Here is a 27,290-nt window from a genome sequence, read left to right as displayed (position 1 = left end):
TAGCATTAGGTCTTTATCTAGAATTTTTAAAATGTGATTAGAAATTGCGTATCAGTTGATTGTGTATCTTATTTCTTGAAGAACTATTCTGATTGGTTACTGCACTATTGCATCACCACATACTTGAAGATTCATGTAATTTTTTTACTGGAGATTCCGTGGTTTGTTTAGATCTCTCTCTTCAAGGCAAACCGTCCTGTTCTGTGTATTTGTACAGTCCTGATATCAGTGGATGGACCTTACTTGCCTTGTGTTGGTGCATCAATATAGATGTAAATTATTGTCATTCTTAAAGTGACTGACGTAGCAGGCTTTTCTTATAAAATAGCAGACATAGTCAGCCCACAATGAATTTTAACGTTGGCCACGTGACATCTGTTTAAGAAAGCTGATTCGCAGCTTCTGTGAGTAGCTGTCAGAGACAAAATTTTCCCTTTATCTCTCAGCTGATACCAAACTCCATTCTAATACAAAAATCGTGTGAAGATTATAATTATACAGAAGCAAATAATTGAAAAATTTTGCCTGTCCTCTTTCTCTGGAAGTAAAGAGAAGTTCAAGGTTTTGAAGATGTGCTATGCTTTTTTTCATTAGATTCAAAAGACATTTATATTAGTTGTTCAGAAATGACATGAAAATGTGCTGGTTGACTGATGTTTATGTGCAATAAATTAAATCTATTTTAATATTGTAACTAGGAGCATAATGTTGATTGATGACCACTGTGCAGATTCTACCCTTGTCCAATATGTCATACATTCTGTGTTCAATTTCTGATGTTAAATTCATGTCAACAGACACCTTCAATAGACATTTATGAGCTGGTACCTAAGAAATCACACAAACTGTTAAAGCCAGCAGAGTTACCCTCTTGTTTCTGTGAAATAAAGGCAGGATAGAAGGGCATGGCTAAACCTGGGGGTTGGAGGTTGTTCAGGAAACAATAGACAGTGCAATGGTGCCAGTAAAAGATGTAGCTTTGTCAGAATGGCATGTTTGGTTATATGAATTTAGAGGATATTGAGAAAAAGTTCAAATTCACTTTCAAGTTGATAGTTCAGAAAAGAATGAGATAGGTGCATTAGTGGGTGGGTGCATGAGGGATATCTGTCTCTGGGTTTCTCAGTGCCTGTCTCATTTGTAGGAGCCTAATTACGTTTTGAAAGGCCTGTTGACTTCCACTGCCACTCTGATTCTCAGCAAGGATGATCATAGAATCATAGAATACCTGGGGAGATTATTCAGGCAGGGAGAATGCCTGATTGTTCTTGTTGTGAAACATTTTCCTCTTGCGTCCAGTCAGAATCTCCCCAGGAGCAACTTGTACCCATTACCCCTCACCTTTTCTGTGTGAGTCCTTGTAAAAAGGGAGTCTCCATCTTCTTTGTAGCCACCCTTTACATACTGGAACATGGTGATAAGGTCTCCCCTAAGCCGCCTTTTCTCAAGGCTGAACAAACCCAGCCTTTCCTCCTATGGCAGGCTTTTGATCATGTTGGTGGCCCTTCTCTGGACCCTCTCTAGTTTGCCCACATCTTTTTTTGTATAGCAGGGACCAAAACTGAACACAGTATTCCAGTATTCTGACCAGCACTGAGCAGAGTGGGATAATGATTTCTTTCTCTCTGTTGGTGATGCCCTTGTTGATGCAAACCAGCTTTCTTTGCTGCAGCAGCACACTGTTCGCTCATATGGAGCTTGTTGTCCACCAGGACCCCCAGGTCCCTTTCCACAGAGCTGCTTCCCAGCTGGGTAGGTCCCAGCCTCTGCTGCACTCCTGGATTATGTTTTCCCAGGTGCAAGGCCTTACGCTTGTCCTTGTTGAACATAATGGGGTTCTTGTTAGCCCACTCTTCCAGCCTCTCCAGGTCTTCCTGCAGCGTGGCTCTCCCTTCTGAAGTGTCCACTTCCCCACTCAGTTTGGTGTCGTCAGCAAACTTCCATCAGGGTGCACTTGATCCCATCATCCAGATCACTTATGAAGAAATTACACAGCATTGGGCACAGTATTGATCCCTGAGGTACCCCACTTGTCACAGGTTGCCAGTTTGCAAAAGTGCTGTTGACCAACCACCCTCTGGGTGCAGCCTGTCAGCCAGTTCCCCACCCACCACATAGACCACTTGTCTAGACCATAACACATCAGTTTCTCTAGGAGGAGGCTGTGGGGAACCTTATTGAAAGCCTTGGAGAAATCCAGGTAGATGGTGTCCACCACTCACCCCTCATCAACTGAGCAGGTTGTAGAAGGTGATCAGGTTTGTCAAGCATGATTTGCCCTTGGTGAATCCGTGCTGGCTTTTCCAAATCATATGCTTCATTTGGCTTGTGATGGCCCCCAGGAGGGGGCTAACTTTCCCAGGGACTGAAATAAGACTGATGGGCCAATAATTTCCTGGATCCTCCTTTAAGCCCTTCTTGTAGATGGGGGTGACTTTAGCCTTCTCCCAGTCTTCTGGGACATCCCCTGATCTCCACGACTTCTCAAAGATTATGGAGAGCAGCTTTGCAACAATGTCAGCCAGCTCTCTTAACACCCTTGGGTGGATATTGTCAGGGCCCATTGGTTTGTAGGGGTCAAGCTCCTGTAACAGTTCACATACCAACTCTTCCTTCCCTGGCAGTGGGTCTGTGTTTGCATCAACCTGGGTTGTTGTTCCCAAGGCCTGGGGCCCAACAGTGCTGATAAAGACAGAGGTGAAGACAGTATCGAGAACCTCTGCCTTTTCAGTGTTGCTGGTGACTAATTCACCTCTCCTGTTTAACAGCAGGCCAATATTTTCCCTCTGTTTCTGCTTGTTATTTACGTACCTGAAGAACCCTTTCTTGTAGTTTTTGACATCTCTGGCCAATTACAATTTGAGCTGAGCTTTTGCTTTTCTAACTGCATCTCTGCATGCCCTGGCAATGCTCTTGTAGTTCTCAATGGGTATTCGTCTGCGTTTCCATCTCTGGTACGCTTCTTTTTTAGTTTTGAGCAGACTCAGAAGCTTGCAGTTAACCCAAGGGGGTCTCTTGCTCTGCCTAGTTCCCTTACCTTTAAAGGGGATAAAATTTTTTTGTGCTTCCAGGAGAGCGTTCTTGAAAAACTCCCAGCACTCGCTATCTCCTTTATTCTCCATGGAAGCTTCCCATGGAATCCCTCCCAGCTGATCTCTGAACTAGCTGAAGTTTGCTCTTCTGAAATCCAAAACCCAGGTCTTTGTCTTTGTGCTAACCTTTAGTGTGCTCAGCACCATCCCAAAGTCTACAATGTTGTGATCGCTGCAGCCAAGTGATATGTTACAAAGCAGATTTTCTTGGATTGTGAGTAGCAAGTCCAGTATCGGCTTGTTCCTGGTTGGCACTTCTAATGTTTATATGAGGAAGCAGTCCTCTACACATTCCAGGAACGTGATGGATGACATGTGAGCTCCTGTATTGTCCAACAAATGTCTGGGTAGTTGAAGTCACCCATAAGAACCAGGTTCTGTTGATCTGAGGCTTGCTTGAATGACCCAAATATTGCTTCGTTGGCCTTACCGTCTGGTTTGGAGGTCGGTAGCAGATGCTACTGACCCCCTTGGAGATGAACCCTCTGATTTTGACTTAGAGGCATTCAATAGGGCTTCCAAAATCACCATAGTTGACTTGTATATATCCAGGGTCCTCCTTAATATAGAGTGTGATGACTCCTCCTCTTCCCTGCTTGTCTTTACAAAACAGCCTATAGCCATCCATCATGATCCTCCAGTCATGTGAGTTGTCCTACCATGTTTCAGGTATTCCTATGATATTGTAACTTCCTGACTGGATGCAGACCTCCAGTTCCTTCTGTTTGCTCCCCAGGCTGCATGTGTTGGTATGCATACACTTGAGGTGGTTGGTCTTCCAGTTCTCATCTCGATAGGCAGCTAAGGGACATTTGTCACTGCTCTGGTTGGCCTGGCTTATTTCCATTTGGTTGCAGTGGTGTGAGCGTTGCCACTTTGGACCCTGCCCCCTGAGTCCTTCAGTTTAAAGCCCACCTCACCAAGTTGGCCAGCCTGATACCAAAGATTCCTTTGCCTCTTCTGGACAGGTGGATTCTATCTCTCCCTAGCAGGCTATAGTCATTGAAGAATGTCCCTTTGTCATAAAAGCCAAAACCCTCTCAACAGCAGTAACCATGAAGCCAGAAGTTGATTTGCATTATGTGTCTATTTCTGGCTGCAGTCTTTCCTCTAACTGGTAAAATGGAAGAAGAGATAACGTGGGTACCAATACTTTTCGTTTGCACCCCCAGGACTTTGTAGTCTTCCTTGATTTTGCCTAGGTTCCAGCTTGCCATGTCATTCATGTCCACATGAAGGAATAGCAACGGATAGTAGTCTGCGCTCTTGATGAGTTGTTGCGCGCTCTGGGCAGCATCTTGGGCCTTCGTTCCCGGAAGGCAGCATACCTCTCCTGACTCCCTGCCAAGCTGGCAGATGGGTGCCTCAGTGCCCCTTAACAGAGAGTCACCCACTACGAGCGCTTGCCGTTTCTTTTTGCGATGATGTATTTGGATGTGGGGGCTTGGAGAAGGGATAAATAACAAATTTTCCATTTCCTTTTGCTAGTGAATTTTGCATTCTCAAGTTTGACCATGTAGCAGCTGTAATGTGATAGTCATGAAGCAATCTCAAAGCACGTTTGCTTTAGAGCAAAACTTGTTCTTATAGTAAATTATTCATTTAGGTTTAGCTTTCAAGATGCTTGCTCCGTCTCTCTTAAGCTTTGGTTAGAAATATGAATGTTGAATAAATGACCAGAGGTGAGCAGTAGTTTCGGAAGCATGAGTGTAAGCTGTTTGAGGCAAATAGCCCAAAGCTGATTATGTGTATCAGCCTCCTCCGCACCACTTGACCCTGACGTGTTTTGGAGCAGGCAGGTCCTCCTTATTTCATCAATGCTATTGTTAAAGACAGTGGCTTGTCGGCTTGTTTCTTACTGAGGTCAAGCACATCAAATGGAGTGGGACATCAGCACGATCAGATCTAAATTGCTCGCTGAAGCAATTTCTACCTGTATTGTGGTCTAATATAAAATCTGGTTCCCTTGCAGCTGAGGTATAAAAGACATAAGTGGTGTTGGGGGAACAAAGGAAAAAAAAACGGAGAAGAACTAAGTTTTCAGCCAGATGATTATTACATTGAATTTCCAGACCAGGGAGAGCTGTGGAGGCATGGATTGCAAAGCTCTGCCATTTATTGACTGAATTTACTGTCTTAGAATAGAGTTAATTTAACAAGTTTTATGAAAGAAGTATTGGTGATGGAGTAATACAAGCATTCAGGACTTTTACGGAAACACAAAATGTCCTTTCTGAAATATTTCAGAAAAATATCAGCATTTCAATATAATCACATCTTTTAAAATACACTATTGAGAGGGCTTCATGATCCTGTGGGAACTTACACAGAAATCTGGTGAAACAAAATCAGTTGTTACTTCTGAGTATAGCCTGATGCTATATTTGTATGTAATCTTAAAGCTCCCAAAACCGCTGCTGTTATCCCAAATATGTAATATCACATCTTAAGCAACAAAAGGCACTGCATCTTGGGACTTAAGGTTGCCTTCAGAAAGTTAAATTCACTTAACCTGCTTACTGGTTTTGTGAGCATCCTGTTGCAGTGGAGTATTATTGGCCAAAATGCTGTTTAAATGTTCGGGCGTGACAGTCTTTTAGAAATTGAATGTTTTGCTCCAGATATCTCCTTCACATGTAGACTAAGAAATGAGCCGCAAACTGTACTTAAAAATGGGAATAATGTCCGTACTTACCTTCAAAGAACAAACTACCTGACAGATCAGATTCTTTAGGTTATACGATGCCATTTAGAAAGAGTTTGATTCCCACCATAAATGTTATATAGAATCTTAAGTAGAATTTCATATAGAGACAGCTGAGAAGAAAATGCAAACATTATAAAAGTTTGGTAATCCAACAAATTCTGTTGATACAGAAGTTAGAGGTTTTTCTTGGTTTTGTTTAAGTATAACGGATTTTATCAATCTTGAGCAAATTTGTTATGTGCTGAAGTAAGTGTTGTCAGGATCTGTAGTTTATTCCCTTAACTCAGTCTGTTCTCTTCTGTCGGGAAGCTTTTCTCTCCTATTTAAAACGGACAAAAACCTGTGCTCTGCCAAACGATTGAAATAGGTACTGGCTGAGAAAATAGCCCTTGGTGTTCTCCCCTATTACCTGGATATAAATGGCAAGGAAGAATCGGCTCCAGTGAGCTTTAGAAACGGATGTGAAACGAGGGAAGACAGATCGTCAGGAGACCTCCTTCATTCCGTTGGTTTGCATTTCAGAAAAGCTACCTGAGAGCCCACCGCTGTACAAGCCCTGTGAAGACAGCTAGGAAGACAGCTAGTTTTTGTGCTTTAATTAGTTGGGAGGTAAATGCTGTTTTGCAGGTGGGTTTCGGCAGCTAATCAGCCTTTGATTCATATGTTGTTTTCTCTTGTCATTTTTTGAGAGAGCTGCAGCGTGCTTGGAGCGCTTTGAAAACCTTGACAGAAAAAGTGACAGATGTCTCGAGCATGGCAATCCTCAGACTCTCCTCCCCTGTTTTTGGAAAAGGCTTTTTGCAGCCTGTAACGTAAATAACTAAATCAGATGGAAAGGATCTATTGAGAACCATTGCTTTGGCATGAATAGAGGAGGCTTGATAAATGTAAGTGCCCTCATATACGCACAAGTTCAAGCCATTTTTCTAGGTACTATCAGTGTTGGTATTCACACATTTTCAATAAGGAGATCTTCTCATCCTGAAGATATCACTTATAGTCAACCATTGTTAATATATTTAATTCAATTTTATAAACCTGGACTAAGCCTGATCTGAAGCTGAGGCTTTAAAATGATGCTAAGCTACATCAGTTCAAATGAAATCCATAAAACTGCTTCCAGCGATGCATTCAAGCATGGATGATTTCTTTTTTAAATGAAGATAAAATCAAAGATGTTATTTGTATTCACTCTGTTTTCGTACTAAAAGCCATAAAAAGACCACATGGTAATCAGTTGGTGGTCTTGGCTACTGTATAAGTGTAGCTTTTGCAGTACGCTATTAGTTTGATTCTGGTCAGGTGGGCTGAAATAAAACCATCTGAAGAAAGTCTCATTTTGTATAGCATTTAACAAGTGCGAGATGATAATTGCTGCCACTGAAGCATGACTGCTTTTGTAATGAATACTTACCACTTGCGTTCGGAGTATGTAGCTCTGTGTGTGTAATACAGCATGCTTTAATCTTAAAATAATAAGCAAATTTGCAATTGAATTTATTGTTCGATAAAGTAGTATTTGACAGAGGTTCTGGCTTCAACAGTCAAGTGATCAATGTTTGCTTTTAATTACATAGCGCTGGAGAGATCTTATACACCTCTCTCTGTGATGGCGTGTGTTTCCAAACAGTTATGTTGATAATCAAATCTGAAAAGCACGGTTTTAAATCGGTTAATGAAGTTAAGTGTTAGCCCAACACATCACGTTTTCTCCTCCGTGCTGTTCAATCAAATCAGTGTTATCTGATTTTACAGTGCCTTCAATGCGGTCCTCTTGTATTTAGGTGGGATTGTTTGACTTTTTCGCCTTTCCATCGATCTTGTCCACTGATGATACTGATGTCACCTTCCTGTTCAAGTAAAGGCAATACATTCAGCAGTAGATTAAGAGCTACTCCCTCCTTGCTGGAAAAAATAAGTACGATAGGATGGCTTTGCCTTCTGGTCCTCCTGTGCAACGGTGGAGCTAGTGTACTATATGTTAATATGCGCAAGGGCTGCAGGAAAGTTGTAAGCTTCTTCTGGCATTGATAAATGCCACATATGTGCTGCGATCCTCTGTTCAAAAATTCTTCATCAAAACTCAGCCTGTTTGACTGAGTGTGGGAAAACTGAGAACCACTGAAATGAAAAACCAGAGGTACAAATATAAATATATGTGTGTATATATATATAAAATCATGTATATGTGTATCACATTTGGAGAAGAAACAAGACTTGAAAGTCTAAAATTTCAGCATTGCAACCGTATTGGGTTATATAATTAGAGATTTTTTTTTAAACATTATTTTAGCGTTCCAGAGATAGGAAACAAAAACAAAGCAACAGCCTAAAAAACCCATAACAGAAACTTTTCAATATAAGAAAGTTTTTGAACTGAGGAAGGAAATGCCACGTTTTGTTGGACAGCAAATGTTATTTAAGTCTTTCTTTAAGAACATTGCTATGTGGGTCCTGCTGCCTAGAATGTGTTGGGGACATATGCTTGAACTTGTGTTTCATGATTTCAGAAGATACGGTGAAAAAAATGGGACAGAAAGGAGTGATTTTATTAAGGTCAATATTTGCTTGCCGTAGGCACCAGCTGTGGACCTGTGGGAATGAGCCGGGTCCTGTCTTTCTGCTGGGAACTTCTCTCAGCGTGGCTCCCTGCCACCGGTAGGAACTTCTGTTAATACCATTAACGTGAGTAGTTAGGACGTCTTCTCGTAAGTGGTAACCTAGTTGTTTGCAAGTGATTAGATAGTATTTAATTAATTTTTAGGCCCTCAAGTATAGTGGATAGGCTGTTGGAGGCTGGTTACTTGGGTGTGGGATGACATCTGTTGGGAGTCGGCTCTTCTCTGCCCGTCCTTCTGAAGTGCTCGGCTGCCCGGGATAAAGCCTGAAGCAAGCAATACCAGAGCCAGGGAACTCCGAGGCTATGCAGACAGCCATTTAAATATACATTAAAAGAATCTACATTTTCACTTACATACTGTTGAACTATTTTGCCTACTGCTTCTCTTTGTGACTCTGTTACTTTTAAATGCAATTTAAAAATACTTTATTTCGTAATTATTGGTGTGGCGTATAGTTACATCGCAAAGAATATTATGACTAGAATCAAGTAGTCGGGGAAAACGTATTTGTTAATGGAAGAAGTAAAAGCTTCATGCTAGTAAATATTTTACCAATTTACGAGAGAAAATGGTGTAGGAAAGCTTTTTAAAAGGTCAATGAATTTCTATTAAATTATTCTATTCTCATTGCCTTTAAAATTAAGCATGCAAGGTCAACGCTAAAAGCCCTATGTTCAGTGGCTCAATTGCCATTTAAAGCAGAAGTCGGAACGCTTGGGCTCCAGAAATAGAAAGGAGTGAAAACTTTTACTTCTTCCTACTGCTTTTCCAGGAGCTGTTATGCACAGCAATAATTTTAGATCTTCCACGTTTGATAGGATATTTCCAAAATGGAAATAGTCTATATGTAGAGAATATATGTGTGTATATCATCAACGCTAACCTCTTAAAGCGTCAGATTCGGTCAGTCTCGTATAGGTTATTCTCCTAATGAGTCTTGTGATGGTTTTGAATACTTGATAACACCCACAGGAAGTCAGCCAGGGAAAATACATAACTTACCCATGTCATGCTGTGTTACGGGGCTTTGTGTGCTTTGTATCAGTCAGCAAACTCACTTTCCATTCCTGCTGGAAAGGCGTTTAGTCAACAGGTGATTTGGGGGTGACCTGGAGGCCAGGAGCTGTAGGTGGTTCATTGGCTGGAGCTAGTATTGGTCCTGGGCGTGAGAGGGTCTTTTATATGTGATGAGATGTTGGCACTGTAGGCTTGATCTTCAATTCAGTTGCTGAAGGCTTACGTTTCCATGCAGATAGATGCTGTATTGAGTTGGCTAAGGAAAGGTTTGCTTTTAATAAAGACAAAAATCAGTACTTCAGGAGCTTGTTTGACAACATTGAACAGAATTATTTTAAAAATCGAAAGTGATGCCCACCATCTCAACTTTTCTACTTCCATCACTTGCTCACTTGTGATTACTGAAGTATAAAACCAATTTTAAGGTGACAGAAGAACAATCCTGAAAAAATGTTTGAAAAAACTCACAAATTCAGGATGCAGAAAAAATAATATAATCAACAGCCTTGTCTCTCGTTTTCAAGTAAAGACTCTAAATAAAACCAGGCTACTCCTGAGTGCTGATTCTTTTCTAGGTATTTTCAACTTTCTTTTCAAGGACACAAATTGTCATTCCTTGGCTGCTAAAATCTGTATTTTTCTCCTCTTATTTTTGTTAAGGCATTTTTTTTTGTAAGAGAAGATTGCTCCAGCACCTGTTAAATTCTCATATCAAAGTTAAAGGGATGTTTAATTTATTTTACTTTTAATCTGGTTTAGATTAGAATGACCTTTTCTTTGCTTCATATTAAAATCCCTTTCTTGAAAAATTAATGTTTTCCTCTGTGTTGCATATATTGATCCCTTTCTTGAAAAATTAATGTTTTCCTCTGTGTTGCATATATTGATTATTAGTGCTGGTATTTATTCATAATTAAAAATACAGTAGGCTAGAAAACCATTTTTAAATCTTGATCTAAAGCCTTCTGGCATTTTTATTTCACTGCATTTTGATATTAACCCTTATCAGCACATAAATAGAGGAACTGTGCTTTTTAAAGAGCTATAAGAAAATCAAATGGGTCCAACTGGTATTAATCTGTCTTTCAAATTTTGGGCTAACTCACTTCAAAAGTGTTCCAGCTGCTACAGGAGCGCAGTCAGTCATTTTGTTGTGGCTTTGGACAGTCTCAGAAAACGCAGACAGAAAATGCAACTTCAATTACAGCATCTGCACGAACCCCAACCAAGAACCAGCTTTCTTCTGAATTTTAGTGCTAAAAGTAGCAACTTTCTCTTCAAGAAAGTAATTATTTTTTTCTTTTTCCTTTTTTCTTTATCTTTTTTTTTTTTTTAATGTTACATAAGCAAGACTCAGGCAGCCAAATATTAGAAAGATTAGAAAGAACCAATTTACCTTAGAAAGAGCTATATAGATTGTGGAGGGTGACAGAAGCTGTCAGTATTGATTTTCTGCCACTTTCTTGTCTGACCTTTTGGATTCTAGCGGGCGCTCTTAAGAGGATTTGGCTTGTAACAAATTAAAGATATCACAGAACAATTGCTGACTCATATTATGAGAGCTGACTGAGCTCCTTTGCTATCAGCGCAGTCTTATTGTAGGCGGGGACATTGTCATTGCTTGATTTAATGTGCTCCTGTAGATAAAACTGATAGAAAAGCTGTTTATAAAAACAAGGTTAATGATGATAAATGAAGTTATCGTATACTTTATTTTTATACGCATGTATGTGTATACATACACATATATTTAAACATATAATTTTAAGTTTTGGTTGGTGAAATTTATGACATGCAATGGGATAAAACGATACACCAAAAACTTTGGTAAAAAAAAAATAATGCTTAAAATGAAGCCATTTAAAATATGCCTATATAAAAGCTTCATCTGCATTGTTGTGGATTAAATTGGAAGAAAAAAACCTGAGTGCTCTGTCTTCATTTAACACCTCCTGCCAGAATCTTGACACAAAATTTCAACATGAGCATCCTCCGGTGAGTACCCTTCCACTCTGTTTGGAAGAAATAAATTGCTTGTCTGGCGTTAAAGTCAAAAGACTTTAATCTAACTTAATCACATGAAGTATTTTACCGTATAATGGAATTCAGTTTGTGGAAGCAGTTACTTTTTCACTGGATGCCCAGAATATGTATAATAAATATCTAATAATAATAAATAGGAAAATTCCTTGTAATCATTAGCACAACTTTTAAGAAATAAGATGTCAGTATGTTTTTTCTGTTTGATAAACCCATGCTATATTAATGTGTTTTCAAATCCCTCAGGAATATGGATCCCGATGAGCTGTCTTTGCCTTCCCTGAGAGAGGCAGCAAAGAGCTGAATATTGGTGGGGGAGCGGAGCACTAGGTGAGCTGGTACCAGCATTACCACCTCCAGCTCTCACCATTTTTGTGCTCTTTTTTTTCCCCCAGCATTTGGCAGAAAAGCCAAAAGCAGAAAAGACAGTCCTGACACTTCTTTCTGGTCAGGTCAGGATTAAAACCTCCTTAAGTTTAGACTTCAGGCTAAGGCTCTCCACGCTGTCCTGACATTTTTTTTTTTTTAACACCATTTTTACCTAATTTCTCTGGTTTTTATGGGTCATTTATTTGTACAATTGAATAAGGCCTCATATTTTCCCAAGTCCATACTACAGGTATTGCACTTTAGGCAGCACATCTTAAGTCTGGTTTCCAAAGTTACGTTTATGCTGCCACGCTCGGTATGTGTACATGTTAATGTACATGTATACATGAATTGGAAAACGCATTGCAGTCTAAATTAACACAGAAGCAAAGATCTCAAGGGTTTATATATTTTACAATGATGGAGGATCTAATGGAAGAAGACAGTGGACCACAGTGTGGAGATATTATTCATAAACATTGTAGGATCCACACTGGAAACTCAAGTCCAGAGGAAATCAGACCGGTGCTGCCATTGCTGGCTGAGCTCTGTTTTGAGAACAAAGACCTTTAAGATTTGGGAATATATATATCTTTGTGTCTGAGCATTGCTACTTAAGTTTTTAAGTAGGCCTTGCTAAGCTCTGCATCCAGAATGTCAGTTTTAGTTTCTTTTATAAGTAGCCATATTAGGTCATTATTAGATTTTGTTGGTTTACTATTAACTGTAGCTAAGCTGGAATCCTGTTCATCTGACTCCTATATCAGCTATATTGCAGATACTGCTGCTTTTTAACAAAAACATTTAGTGGGTTCAGAAATGATTCTTTTGCCTATGTTCCACTGATGATTCCTGCTGGAGAAGCCTGTTGTGCATCCAGCAGTTTCTGTGGCGTGGGGCATTTGTCTGCTGTTTGTTTCTTCAAGGCGGCTGGAGTTCCTTTCAACTAAAAAGGGAAAACTTTTGGCTGCGCAGGAATGGCTTAGGGCGAAGAAAGAATTGAATAATCCAAGAATATGAAGCCTTTGAAAAAAAAAAAATCGTCACTTGTATGCAAGAAATTTGTTTCTTTTACCGAAGGCCTGGAGCTCACCGCTAATGCTGGCAACTCCTCAATACATGTTTCTGTCTAGAGTTTTGTGCCATTATTTCTCCTTTCCAAACTCTTTTTCTAGTTGTATCAGAGGATCCTTGAGCCTCAAGGTCATGCTTCTTCTGTAACTGGTAAGCAGTTCACAACCATATAGCAACGTCTTTATGAAGACTATAGAAAGATCTTTGGATCTAGCTTTATGGAAACCTAAAAGTACACATTTATCAGACAGAGTAGACAACATTAGGAGGCTTTGTTTTTAGTTGGTTTTTTTTTTTTTTTTTCTTTTGGGCCTTATGCTTTTGCTGTTAGCTTTGATTCCCCCCTGTAATACAGCTGGTCAGTCTTGCAGCTCTCTCACTTGTTCTACAGCTCATGCAACCACCCTGTTGTTCTGGCACGGTGGTGATGGAGCTGAACACTGCTTAACTGGGTATGTGAACTGATTCAGGTTTTAATTAACGCACACACCCCCCCGTCCCCTCCCCGAAGCCGTACTTTTAACCTAAATCAGCTTGATGGTCTAAATAAATGCATGCTCCTGCAAACAAGTATGCTGGCGCCGAGGAGGAGTGGCAAGGCATAGAGGAGAAGACTTGCTATTGTAGAGAAGGTACCTACAAGGTACCACTTCAACTTCTGGGTACTTTAAAACTGTCTTTTGTGTTCAGAGTCCCTAAAGCAGTGGGAACCTATAGGCTCTACTCTAACAGAAATGGTCAATAAGTGTAATACTTTTCATGCCGGAGTTTCAAACTGGACCTGATGGTTTTTGCAATGTCCCTGTTATTAGGTGTCGAGACAAGTGTATCATCAACACTGCTCACATAGGGTTTGTGGTTTAGCATCTCCCTCTCTGATATTTGGTCTGAGCGCTGCAGTGCATGGCAGATCGGCAGAAATAGTCCCTCGAACTTCAGTCAGATCTTGGTCTCTAGTCTGTCTGGTCCTGAGCTTTTGTGAGTGTATATTGAAAATGTATTAAAAAACCCATTTCTTTGCCTGACAGCATGATAACGTCTTTTTTTTTTTTTTCATTTTTGCTCAACTTCAGAGATTTTTGACAATTTGCTATGCAGAAAATGGGACAGAAAATGGAGAAAAATGGGATAGTGTGACTAAGGATCAGATGAAATGTATCGTTTATGCGAACGTGTGGGTTTCAGTGTGATATTTTTGAGGAAGCTTTGACTATGTTGTAGATATGGCTTATTTTCTCTGCATCTCTTTAAACACAGTTAATGATTACGGGCAATGCTGGAAAAATGCTTCATCTTAGTGTGTTCATCTCGCAGAGCAAGGTGCCACTCATACAGCACTGCCGGCAACAAAACGGTACAGAGCACAGCTGCAGTCCTGATGCTGTTTTAAGAGTCTCCTTGGAAATGTCATTGGTGTTAATGGCCAGTCATTTTTAGGTATTTTCCGTCAGCTCATGTACAGATACTGGATGTAAGGCATTTGAGTTTGGCTATCCTCGTTGTAGGGCTGGCTGTTATTGAACGCTTGCCTGTGTAGGCAGACAGCGAAGAGATTGTGAAAAATGCTTTCTTGTGCCTTTTCTATATCTGACACTCTCAACTTCAGAAGTGTTTGCCCAACAGTATATCTTGACACATGGCTGTACCATAGTCCTTTGGTTTCTCCCCATTTTCCAACGCAAGAGTGAAGAGCGCAAGATCAACCAAGATCTTTCTTTCTCCCCTTTGGCTGGGGGGTGGAGTTAAAAACCAGGCTTTTGTGCTCTTATGAGCCTTGAGTGGTATTTTTATTAAGCTTCCTCCATCTTTCCCTTTTATTGAAACTGACTATCAACTATCCAGCTTTATGGCCTAAAGTCTTCAAAACTGAAGTATTATCATTCACATAAAATAGCTATTCTCATGAGTTGCATCTATTCAAATAACTTTTGTATATGTGAGGGTCATAGCAATGATAAATGCTCCATCTGCCGTTTGTTTCTCACGCAAATAGAAAAAGTAAGAAAAACTTATTAAAAGTCATTGGAAAAAAGATATTTGCCATGGGTTGTTGGTTACTGTATTTAGTATATAGACAGCTGCTCCAATGGCAGCTACACTTTTCTCCCCCCATTCCTCCCCCCTTTTTTTAACCTAAGGTCTATTCAGAAGTTTGGAACGTTTTTTTTTATCTTTTCAGAGAGAACAAAGACCGGGCCCGTCTCATCTCAAAGATGCTATATCTGGATTAAAGACTGCAATAAGGTCACTCACAATTTAGCTAGCGTAGATCTGCCAGGGTAAATCGGGGCTCCTGCAGGGCTCTTCTCACACTTTGGCAGCTTATGAAACAATCTCAGAAATGGAAGAAGAGGATCTTCAAAACCTATTTGTGTGTTTGCAAAGCACTGTTCTTACAGTCTCATTTCTCTTTGTCTAGGTTAGCATTACTGTCTTTTCACTTAGACTGAGCATCTTCATCACGGTTGATTACTGCTTCTGAAGAGTATTTTGAATCAACCCAAAACTAGAAGAATTTTTTAGAAGGATTTTTTCAATGAGTTTTGTCTATGGCAAATTTAAACTTCATTCCATTTCCCATTAGGACAAACTTTTTCTCTGGTCTTCTGAGTAAAAAGATTTATTTGCATTATTTAAAGATGCCAAAAGAAATGATACATTTTTTTCCCTGGCTTTTTTTTTGGTGTTCAGATGAAGTCCTTTTCTGACAGTGGTAACACTGAGGATTAATTTTAGGGAAATAAATATTTACTGCATCATATTGCATCATAACGCAAATCTTAAGTTCGTACATATTCGTAATTAGACAACTGAAGGAGCTCAGGAGAGTAATTCCTAGTGGGTTTTGTGTTTTATTGTTGTTGTGGTGGTGTTTTTTTTTAACTAAAATTAAAAGTACATTGGTCCTGCCCTACAGGATGTATTCCGTTTAATAACCAGAGGTCTGTGTCCGAGATCCTTCTTTCCAGTGGGATAAGCTGATACAGACCATGAGCTAGATATCAGAATAGTCTGTCCTTCTGGTTTGCAGCTGGAAATGTTTCCTATCTGCATTCCGGACTTGTTGGGCAGGCACACAAACCTGCCTAGGAGTGTTTCAGATCTGGCCCAGTTCTAAGGTCTCTTTTTCAATGGCTGGGTATTTAAGTGCTCGTGGCACATAACTTCAAAACACATAATGTAAGGCTAGTCGTGATGGGTCCCTGAAGCTATAAAAAGATAGTAAATTTGCATGAAAAGGCTTAATGGTCTGGAAAGCCATAGTAAAATGGAATCAGTAAAAGGGCCTGTAAAGAAAAGTCACTGAGTCTGCTGCGGGGGTTTCCAGGAGCACTTACTTCAGTAGGCACCATGCGCCATGCAGTAGTGCCCTGCTCTTAAGAAACACGTTGGCTGGAAAAACACAGCGGACCTATTGAATTTAAAATATGGTTTGAAACTTCCTCAGTAGGGCAAATACAATGCTCACATTTTTGAGACATTGAGTTATATTTAAAGAACAAATTTTCAGATTTGTTTGAAAGTAGAACAGATTGCAATTTTAACCAGTCATGGAGAAGATGTATTCTTGAGAGGAACAAAATGGACAGAAACATCTTTATTTCGATTCAAAGATTATTATATTCAGTTTTGCTTTCCTTAAAAAGAAAAAAGTCTCTTTAAAATATAAGCAGAAAAGAGAAAACACAGGGAAAATAGTGGTTTGAAAGCTTAGCAAAAAAAAATCACTATAGAGGATCATGATAAAGATCTTGAAGAAAAAAAATCTTTTTAGAGTCAAGCACAGCAGCCAAAACTAGGAGAACTTGATAATCCCCAAGAACTCTCATCCTGTAAATACAGGTATGGAGATTTTCACATGTAAGTTGTCCCATAGATCAATCACATGCTCAAAATTAAAGATATTTAATCAGATGGGGTCCAATTTTCTCTTTCCCCGATGGCCCGGCCAACTTTATAGCAATTTTTACCAGACCAAAACCGAACTTTCCCGACAAATTAAAGCTTGAAGAGCTCTAGAGAAACTTTTAAAATACAACTTAATGGCAGCCGGTCAATTGGCAGTCCGTTAACTTGAGGTGAAATAAATAAACAACTCCCCTGGCCCTGTCCTTTGCCCTTCTTCGGGTCCTGAAACGCCTTACACAAGACGTGGTCATACCCCCTTCAGATTGAAGGCTGCTGGGCATGGACACTCGCATTTGTTCCAGTGATCGGTTTTTGTGCTCAAGAGAGGTTTTTCTGTCCATCTCCAGGGCTGCAAGTTCTGCAGGGTTAAAAGGTACTTCATTTAGTTTAGTGTGTCGCTGGAAGGATCAAATAGAAAAACTTGATTTTCCCAAAGAGCCTAATTACATTAGGCACTTACCTGTCAATGAAATTGCATTAAGTAGCTATGAAAATCTTTAGATGTCTACATGTCTGCTATAAGGAAATTAAATGCCAAAAATCAACCCCAGGATGTTTTTAAATCAAAATTCTGCTCTAATTAAAGTGTGTGACTGGACTATTTAACATAGGGGAGTAAAGGAGATTAATACCAGGCTCCTTCTTCCCTTGCTCATCATTAAACAGTGATGAACATTCAGTGAAGAAGATATTACCTGGAGTTCAACCTTCTTTCTTTTCTACGGCAAAGCCTTCTTCAGTTCTGCCTTGTATGGACTTCAAAAGAGATGGGGTAGATAAATTTTTCTCCATTATAACTAGACCCGTGCTTTCTCATAGGCGCTCATGAAGAGTTCCTTCTTAATACAAGTATCCAAGCAAAGATTTGTGGCCACCACTCTCACCTTGTAAGTGCGCGCCCTGCCTGGAAGTAGGTTTTAAGGCACTAGAATAAATAAATAATTCTACAGATCTATGCACGACAGTTAGTTTTAATGGCAAAAAAACCCCCCATCAAGTGATTTTATGAGTCCCAGTTAAAAGTAATTATACAGTCTAAGTGCATTAAGTAAGTTAATGAGACAGACAAATCTGATAACGAATTGCTGTCTCATCATAAGCTTCCTTTCAAGTTAATTCGATCTTAACATTGCAGGACACTGTTCTGCATTGCTTTGCTCTCCACTGGGTCCAGCTCTTCTCCCGTTCACATTTGTCTCACTCCATTTAGTGGGGGGGGGGCAGAAATCAGCCGTTTGCATTAGTAGGTATATGGTTAACAAATGTGGTGTTTCAAAAAAACAAGGATGGTACTAGGAAGCAAACAGCACTAATTCAAATAAATTTTGCTATTTCCTTCTAATTTCACTGTGTTATTTATTTTAATGCTAGGGTGTTTATCTAAATGGGAAATACTCTGTGTGTTTATTAGGAAGTTGAAAAAACAGTTTTATAATTATTTGCATGTCTTCAGTAGCATTTTCAAGTATGCATATAGCAGAATACTGATTAGCTCTTTTGTATGTAGCAAGTGTTTTTGTTGGAATTGGTTGTCTGCAGGTAATATTGAAAAGAAAAATAAAGGTAGGGTGGTTTTTTTTCAGCCTCCAATCTTCAGTTAGTGTAAGAGTCTTCAGGGTACCACTTCTTCCTTGGGCATGTCCTCATCCAGTGGAGTGAAACAGTGGGGTCACTGCTGGTGGAACCTCCTTTGCCTGAAAGCAGAATGTCAGAAGGGAGCAAGAAATCAAGGAAAATAGTATCTGATGTTTATGGCCTTGTGAGTTTTAGGTTGCTATCACATCTCACAGCTAATGGGAAGGTTTCAGGTAAGGTAATCAAAAAAGATCTGGCAATATTCTTGGTCCTTATTTTCCCAGCCAGTCTCCTTTAAAACTTGGTATGAAGCCAAAACTTGCTGCACACTGTTTGGAAAGGAATTTGTTAAGATCAATGAGTAATTTGATCAGTGTATCGAATTGCCTTTTGCTTTGGTCTCATTGCCTTGATAAAGACAAGAACCTTATAAATAATTAGATTTGGTACTAGACTGCATTAATATGTATTCTATTTTATTATTTATTCCTTCAACTGCATCAGTGGGTGATGTATAGATTGCTTACATGAGAAAAAAGTGATATGTGAAGATATTAAAAATAATGTATATGTACCAAGTAATACTGAAATTGATAGCAGAGATGTTAGTAAATTGTACATTTTATTTAGTGAAATCTGCTTCTTCATACTGTCTTTATAGTACCTAGTAAATATACAAGAAATGAAGGAATCATCTTTAATTGTGTCCATGGGTATTGCAGTTAATTGGCTATAGAGAAGTGTGCTCTTAAGCTATGGCTGGTTTTTCGCTCGATTTATTTTCCTTTCCTTTTTTCTTTTTTTTTTGGTAACAGCAAGTTTTTATGCAAATTCCTTCATATAAGTACAGCTACAATATAGAGTAGTTTTGCCAAATCAAGAGAATTATCTGCAGTTTTTTGACAGTACACTTTTGCCCTTTTTTTTTTTTTTTTTTTTTTTTTTTAGTTATTGGGTAAGAAAAGTGCTTTAAATATGTTTTGTGAAACAAGGTTAGACTGGATCATCTGTCAGGTCTAATGTATGTGGTCTAATCCAGAGCAGTCTAATCCTCTCTGGGATGACCTGACCAGTAAATTATCCTGAAGAAGGGGTTTATTTCGGTAATACATTTTACTTTGTAGTGACTGCATGCCTGACCCTTTTAAGTCTACAGTAAACGCAGAACAGCTTACTGCAATAAAAGGAGCTCACATTTATGGTAAAGCGAGAATATTCACACTGGCAATCACCATGGAGCAGATGATGTATTATAATTTCACATTCGTACTTCTTTTTTTTTTCTAGTTGACCTTTCTGCAGACAGTAAAAGTACAAGCTTAAAGTGCACTCCATAAAAATATCCGCTAGATTGAGGAATCTCGTCAACTCTCCAAAGTTGTGCGTGTAAAGTGTGTAATGTTTCTGTAGCTTTCCTTCTTTTTCTTTCATATAATGGGAGGAGAAAGTCCAGTCTGGTTAGTGACAGGTAGCCCCTCTGTGGATGAAGCCTGCTCTTAATCCAGTTTATCAGACGTTTGCAGTAGCATTTGCCCAGGCTTAAGGCTTCGGAGGATGGAGAAGATGGATTTAGAGAAATAAAGCCAGCTGATAGATGTGATCGCTTATTAGAGATCTTTCATATAAATTATGAAAAATAGCTACAGTGAATTATAGCTGTAGGCTTTCAGATAATAAGCCTTTCAGGAAAAAAATAATGAAACTAAGTGACACTCAGTTCTGAGTTTCATTACCAAGCTGAATCATAATTCAAAGTTCTTTTAAAACTTCCAGGACGGTTGGCAAATCCTGATGAAGTTGAGACCAAGCGTGGCCATATTTAACCATTTTAAGTGAGTTTTTTGGCTGCTACTTTACTCCAGGAATATTCCTCTCCAGTAAGTTTCCAGGTCATTTCTGTCTGTAATCCATTGCCCAGTACTATCAAGGTCCAGGGAGTATAAGTTATTTACTGTCAGTTTTGGGGCAAAACTCACCAAATTGGTAGAGCTCAGGAAAGTGTCCTCTTCCAAGGTAGTACTCCTTGTGAAATCAATAGAAATAGCCCAGCAGGCAGCGAACCAGCAGCCTGTATTCTCCTGTCCCCATTCCCCATTCATCCTTGAAATCAGACTTGCCTCGGCACCCGATGCCAACCGGCAACAGCAGTTTATCCTCAATCCTGACACAGTCTGGGGGATCCCATGGCTACCTGCTCTCCTGAACACCCTCCATTAAGGGTTGTATTAAGGTGTTTGGTTTTTTTTTTGTGCATATATGTGCAATACAATAAGCTGAAGTCTTGGAAGGCACTAATAAAGGTGTTTGGAGAGGTGATTCAATGTCTTTTCCCACCAGATCAAATTAAAATTGGTAAATCTCATCTGGTAGTCTTAGGGGCTTACCTGAAGAAAATACCTTTTTTTTTTTTTTTTTTTTTTGCATTTCACAATTGTTCAAAGTGCAACACAACAGAAAATTTTATAAAAATAAACACTTCTGCTACTATTTCATGATCAAACTCCATTATTATTATATTCCATCTACTTATTTGCATCTAATTTAGATGATGTGATGACATACTTTACTTGCCTCTGAAACTGTGTTGTAATATTGTAATGTAAGATTAACCCTTCCCCTGAAAGAGCCCTGGCTGAAGGAACTGATTAGTAGGAACTCCAAGATCATTGTGAGATTTTATTACTTTGTAGTAAAGTTCTTCATGGGATTGCAGTGTCTCTGCTCCATTAGGATGCATTGGCATGTCAAATATAATTCAGGTTAGGTTCTGCTATATAAGAAGTATATTGCTTCAAAAAAAGGTGCTTTACATCAAGAGGAACACCAGTGAAGTTATGTGACTTTATTCAAGGTATTATGCTACGTTAGTAAGTCTTGCAAAATTTTGCTCGAGGGTTAATCAACAACATGGTTTGAGAGCTTTAGGTAAAGAAAAGTTATTATACAATTCACTGTTCTTGTCTTAGGATCCATCACGTTTACTCTGGTCCTTCACAGATGTCATATATTTCAGCGTTCTGATCATTCCTCCAAATCCAGAATTTTCTTTTTCATGTGTAAAAAAGCCAAAAATAGATGCCATCCCTTTGTAGACTATGAGAATTACTTGTAAAGTGTTTTAAGGGAGTATATCTCTAGAGTCTGTCTCCACTGCTTTCCTAAACATAGGCATCTTGGTAATAATGGAAGTGGTTCAAAACCTGTAGCTTCTTACTAGTTGATACTACGAACTAAGCGGAGAGTTTCCAGTCTAGGTTTCCACACAGCATAAATGTATTTCAAAGTGTAAAATACTGCTGTTTCTTGAAATAAAGTGCTAACTCACTTTGGTTTTAAACAAAACAGATTTTATGAAACATCATTTTAGAAATGTGTTAGAAATGTGTGAATTCCTCATGTGTCAGCCAGTACTCAAAACACCACTCTGAAGTGACTTTTGCAGTTCTTTTAATTGACAAAATTTTGATGGGGGAGTACTTCAGTTTGGGTATGAATCAATGGTGTTTGCTAGCAGTCCAATCATGCTGAATTAAATTTAAAGTACTATCTTAAGTAAGTACTTTGTGCATATAATTCTAATTGTATGACTATTATTCCTCTCTTTTTTAATAAACATCATTGATATGAAAATCCTGTAATCTGGTAAACATAAATTTTCCATTTTAAACACCCCAAAATATATTGGAAGTATTCAAGTCCTAAGCTGTGAAAGCTGCTAGCAAATAGGGACTTTTTTCCCTAAATTAACTGAGTTTTGGGCGTTCTGAGTACGAGATCAGCTTTTGTCTTAACCGAACTGAACAACGAAGATGACAGAAACAAGGGGAATTTAGGGTCGGTTCCAAAGAGCTCACAGTGATAAATTCTGTGAAACAAATCAAAAGTGTGTTTTTTCTTAAACAGTATTTTCCTCATTCGGGATTTCAGGGTGTGAGTCTATTCCAGATCGGCCAAAAGCAGGAGTCATTGCACTGAAGTTATATATGTTCAATGTTTAACTGGTATTAAACTAATTTGAGATGACAGACCATTTCCATGCTCTTTCAGAACAGGCCATGTTACCATCAATGTATTTAGGAAATTAATAAATATTACTCATATATAATTTGCTCGTAAATGATAAGGTTGTTTGTAACGGTAAACGGAGATGTGTGCCTTTCCTTCTCATATTGGATGACAAATAGTAAAGCTATGGCAGATACTCATTACATCTCAGCTGTGAAAATGTTCCTCGTGTTGGCATGTGAACACGCACTCAAGAAGGACCCATTAGGGTTTCTTTAATTTTGTTTTCTTTTTCGTAGGCACACTTTCTTGTAAAAGACTGATAACTAAATTATTGCAGCTCGTATCTTCATGCTTATTCTGCTTGAGTATATTACCTAGCAGATCTTTGCAGCGGCGAGTCTTGGATCGAAATTAACTCGAAAATAGCCTTCAGCGTGATAAATATTTGTATTTAGACAGAACCTGGGGGAAATCCTTCTAGCCTCTGACAGAGCGCCTAAGGGGAGCTGGCAAGTGTATAGCAAATTGAGGTGTGCAAATCTTCAGCCTCGCAGCAGATACGGTGAATATGTGCAGTGTATCACAGCAAATAATGTGGAGGCTTTTAGTTACGGAGGTGTGTAAATGTTTACAAATATGATTAACTGCAGAGCACAAAATCCATTCGCAGCATCAAAGGCAAAACTAAAATTACTTTTTCCCGCCCCCCTCCAGGATTATGCTGAAAAGAAAAACACGATAGCAAAAGCTCTGGAAGATCTTAAAGCCAACTTCTACTGTGAACTCTGTGACAAGCAGTACTATAAACACCAGGAGTTTGACAATCACATTAACTCTTATGATCATGCTCACAAACAGGTAAGAGGAATCTGCTCACTACTTCAACTTAGTTTCAGGTGGAGTAAGGAAATAAGATGTCCTTCAGGTGGGCTTGGAAATCGCTGTTGAGTTGGGCCCAAATTTCAGGTTCTGGGAAGCCAGATACACTGTTTTCTAAGAAAGCAAGCTTAACATGAAGATTTTACAGTCAAAAATTCTGATATGGAACGAAAGGGAAACGTGAACGGTTAAATTGTGAAGAGGAACAGGGAATGATGAAAAATATGATTAAAAGTGTGAATGTACAATTTCCTTGTTATCAGTTTAATTTTGCACATAAATAAATGTGGTATACCTAAGAGATGACTTACTGGGAAGCATTTGTTGCGACAGATATGGATAGGAAATTTGACATACTCTTTGGTAAATTTTCTTTTAGTGAAGATAATTCTGAAATGAACTATGATTTTATTTGAATGCATTGAATATAAAAAAAATGTGGTAATGAAAAGTTTCTGGCTCAGCTCACAATAATATGTGTTAGCTTTAAAACATTGGTATTTACATATTTACCACCACATTTTATCACCACATCTCCAAGTTGTGTATCCTGCTTTGGTAACAGAAAAGTAGTGCTTCCACAGAACAAGAGAGGCAGTGCATCCCAGTGCAACGTCCTGGTCTCCGGAGGAGTCAGGACTATGTAATTCAGAGGAAAACACAGTGCATCAATGCATCTTGACTCCACCGAAGAGATACATAATGATAATGTAAAGCTATGTAATAACTGTACAGGAAATTTCTACTTTGTCCACTTAACTGGTAATTATTCTGTATCTTATTTTTTTTTTATCTGGTGAAATCATATGGTTGTGGATCTGGATTGATTGCTTTTCATTCTAATTGAATCTCCCCTCGTCCTGTAATTCTGCTCAGGGTGAACGTAGATGAGTTGCTACACATGTTTTATATCTGTATTATGTAAGCCAATGATTTGCTTTTCTTTCCTTCAGCACTTCTCCCTGAAACATTTCCCTCTCTCTCTCACTGGTATTTTTATTTAGCCCATAATTTACACTGTCAGCGTGAGTGTTAAATTTAGTTTTGAGCACTACAGAGATGTGGAACTCAGCCGCAAAAGCAATCTATGAGAAGCTGGAGGGAAAGATATATTAGATATGAAATTAGCAGGTAGCTTCATTGCATCCTATAGATATTTATTATGAGTTGCAAATATTTTTAGTTAAAATGCAGCTGGAACTGATTCTTCAGGTATTATGTTTGCACGGCGGCACCTGATTGATGGAAGGCAGGAAAAAAGAAGGGATGGGCAGAGTCTTCCCCACTTGAACTCTCTTAGGATTTTTATTTATTAATTTTTAAGTGCTCTGAAGCACTTTAAATAATGGGAACCTGAAGGCTGCAGTGTTTGTTCCTCCATTCAGTATTGATGAAAAATTGATTTGCAAACTGAGGTCAGGCGTGAGACTGAACAGGGACTTGTTTCCAGTGGTTCGCATAGTTATTCTCATCTTCTGATGGCTTTAGGCAGGAGATGCTGAGCACTGCACCAGCGTCTGATGGAGCACGGCAGATCCTACCTCTCCATCTTTTCTGTAGGGAGCCTGTGTGTCAGTGTTTGCATGTGGCTTTGTGGACGCGCTTGGTGAAACACAGGAAGCCATCCTCTTCCTCTGTGAGACATCCGCAACTCTAATCTCCCTGGTACAAAACCGGACAAAAGTTTCTAGTTTTCCATAGAAAAAAATCATATCGATGCTTGTTTGGGCAAAGTGACAATTTTCTGTAATATTACGGGTGAATGAGAATATTGATTTCTGAGATTATAACCTTAAGTCCAATTTAACTCTTCTGGAGTGTTTTTTGTGGTGGTTTCTACTGGTGTTATACAGGAAAAAAAACATTCCTCTTCCTATATTTTGGGTGAAAAAGAGAGCAGGCAGCATATGCTGCAGTGCGGGCTCACTCAGATTTGCTCAGTTTTCAAGGAACTTCATCCCACCTGCTTTTTTTGAGTAATCTAATTAGAGCCATTAGTGCTAGAGCCATTTGCAGGTGCTACTGTTGAATGCTCTGATTTTGTCTTGACACATCCTCCCTCAATGGGAGAAGTTTTCCAGCAGTTCAGTAGGGGTGAGAGGAACAGACAATCCTGTCTTTGGATTTTGCTTCGTATTTTTCTCTAACTTTCTCCCTTCAATTGCACCTTTCTATTAATAATGGACAGGTAAGGGAAAGCCCTTACTAGAAAAAGTTTTCCATAGCAGTTGTAACAGGAATACTTGTAAGCATATGCAGCCAGTTCAGTTTGAGTGATCCCAGCACCTGACAGTGTTTTCTATGTGATCAAATGGATGAAGGCTCTGCCTAAACCCGAGTTCATCCCAGCTGTTCTGAAAAGCCATATTTAATCCTAATTGAGCAATCTGTTATCACACCATCTAAGCCATGGGATGGTTTGTCAGAGAAAACGTTTGTAACAGCTCCTGTATCTGTTTTATTGTAGAAGGTTTTCTTTTTTCTTTCCATAGATTCAAGAGTTGCTAGCACACAAAAATTTACAGGATTGAAAATAGAAGATTTTATAATTATGTGGTTTTCCTCCATGGGATGATGGGCCCTATACTGTCAGGTGTTGGTTGTGCTTTGATTTATTGCATCTTATAGCTTCTAAACACCCACTTTGAGATAGTATGAGGTTCTTCTGACCGGTCCGGAAAGAGAGGATAGGAATAGGGCAAAACTAATTTTATTTCCTAGGATGCGAAGGAGTTCAGACCAGTGTCTCAAGAGCTCCACTGCCTCTGTTAGTGTTTTCCTGGTTTTAGCTTTGACAATATGGTTTGGAGAGCAATATCTGTAGCCTTTATGAAATACTGGAAAAGCAACTTGCAAGCAGTCAACAGTAATGGAGAAAAATGAACTCTCTTGTTTGCTTTGAAAGCCTAGACAAAAAAAAAAAAAAAAGGAAGAGAAACCCCCAAAATATAATGCAGCTGTTTTTAAAAACTAGAATGTTCTGTGCTCAATACAGAGAGAGATGTAACTAAGGCAGAACCGCTATTATTTAATATAGTAATGAAAGAATTGCTATTTGATGATGATGGTCTAAAATCACGGAATACAGCTTTTGAGAGCCATGCCAGGACTTTAAAAACACCTGTATGATTTTATGCAGCATTTCTTAAGTATTTGGAAGCGCATGAGGAGCTCTCTGAAATGCTGCATTCATGCAGGGCGAAAAAAAATCCTGTGTTCCGTGAAACGCTGTGGTTTTGATAAATGTGGCTGAGCGTTAAGTCTAAGGCTCTGAACGACCTATGTCTCGTAGCTGTTCAGAGTCGGTGAGTTGTTTTGTCTTGTCGGTGAAGAAGGCTGGACCACACAGCTAGGTCCCCTTCATCAGTCCTTTCCTCAAGAGACTTTTGTCACTACCAGAATGAAGAGGTTTTATTCCTGTATTTGAAAGTCTTCCTCTCCATCCCAGAACTTCTGATTAATCGCCTAATATTACAGCAGCGCACCCGGGCTTGGTGCTTTTTCCTCTCCTAGGAGTGCTCTTCCAAATATCAAACAACAACAACAAAAAAGCTGTGATGAAAAATAAAGTTAATAGCCCTGATGTATTTGCATCTAGATATGCAAATACAAACAATTAAGTAAATGATAAGTAGGAATTTTTCCCCACAGAATCAGAGGTCATTTCTCAAACTGCACCTCCCTGGTTGAAAATGATCTCCCAGCTCTAAAAATGTATTTAAAATTGTATGGAGGTACTAAGACACAAATTATGCACGAAGACTAAATTAGTGGTTGTCTTCTTTCCTTATTTGAGACACAGATTTCTCCTGTCTATGTTTTTCTCCTCTCTCTACATGTTTTTCTTTGCACATTTGTTGAGAGCTCATTTCCAAATAGGTTATAGAATATCAAATCCAAACTTTTATCATCTTTATGTGTTTGAATAGATATTTCATGGAATATAGGTGAAGAAAAAAAAAAGGTTGGAAGTAGAAGGGTGTGGTTAGGCACAACAAT

General features: G+C 39.0%; 1 protein-coding gene across 1 annotated transcript in view; it reads left to right on the top strand.

Annotated features, from left to right (window-relative positions):
- ZNF804A (zinc finger protein 804A) overlaps nt 1-27,290 on the top strand; it is a gene marked incomplete at its 3' end in the record, with an annotated part of 160,613 nt that overhangs the window by 100,603 nt on the left and 32,720 nt on the right. Inside the window, exon 2 of the mRNA XM_082483567.1 lies at nt 23,127-23,270. Coding sequence (XP_082339693.1) covers nt 23,127-23,270 — 144 coding nt within the window. The remainder of the gene's footprint in view (nt 1-23,126; nt 23,271-27,290) is intronic.

Source organism: Vanellus vanellus, assembly GCF_965231255.1.
Source record: "Vanellus vanellus genome assembly, chromosome: 5".
Lineage (NCBI taxonomy): Eukaryota > Metazoa > Chordata > Aves > Charadriiformes > Charadriidae > Vanellus > Vanellus vanellus.
Note: the sequence above shows the minus strand (reverse complement) of the source record. Positions and strands in the feature narration are given on the sequence as shown.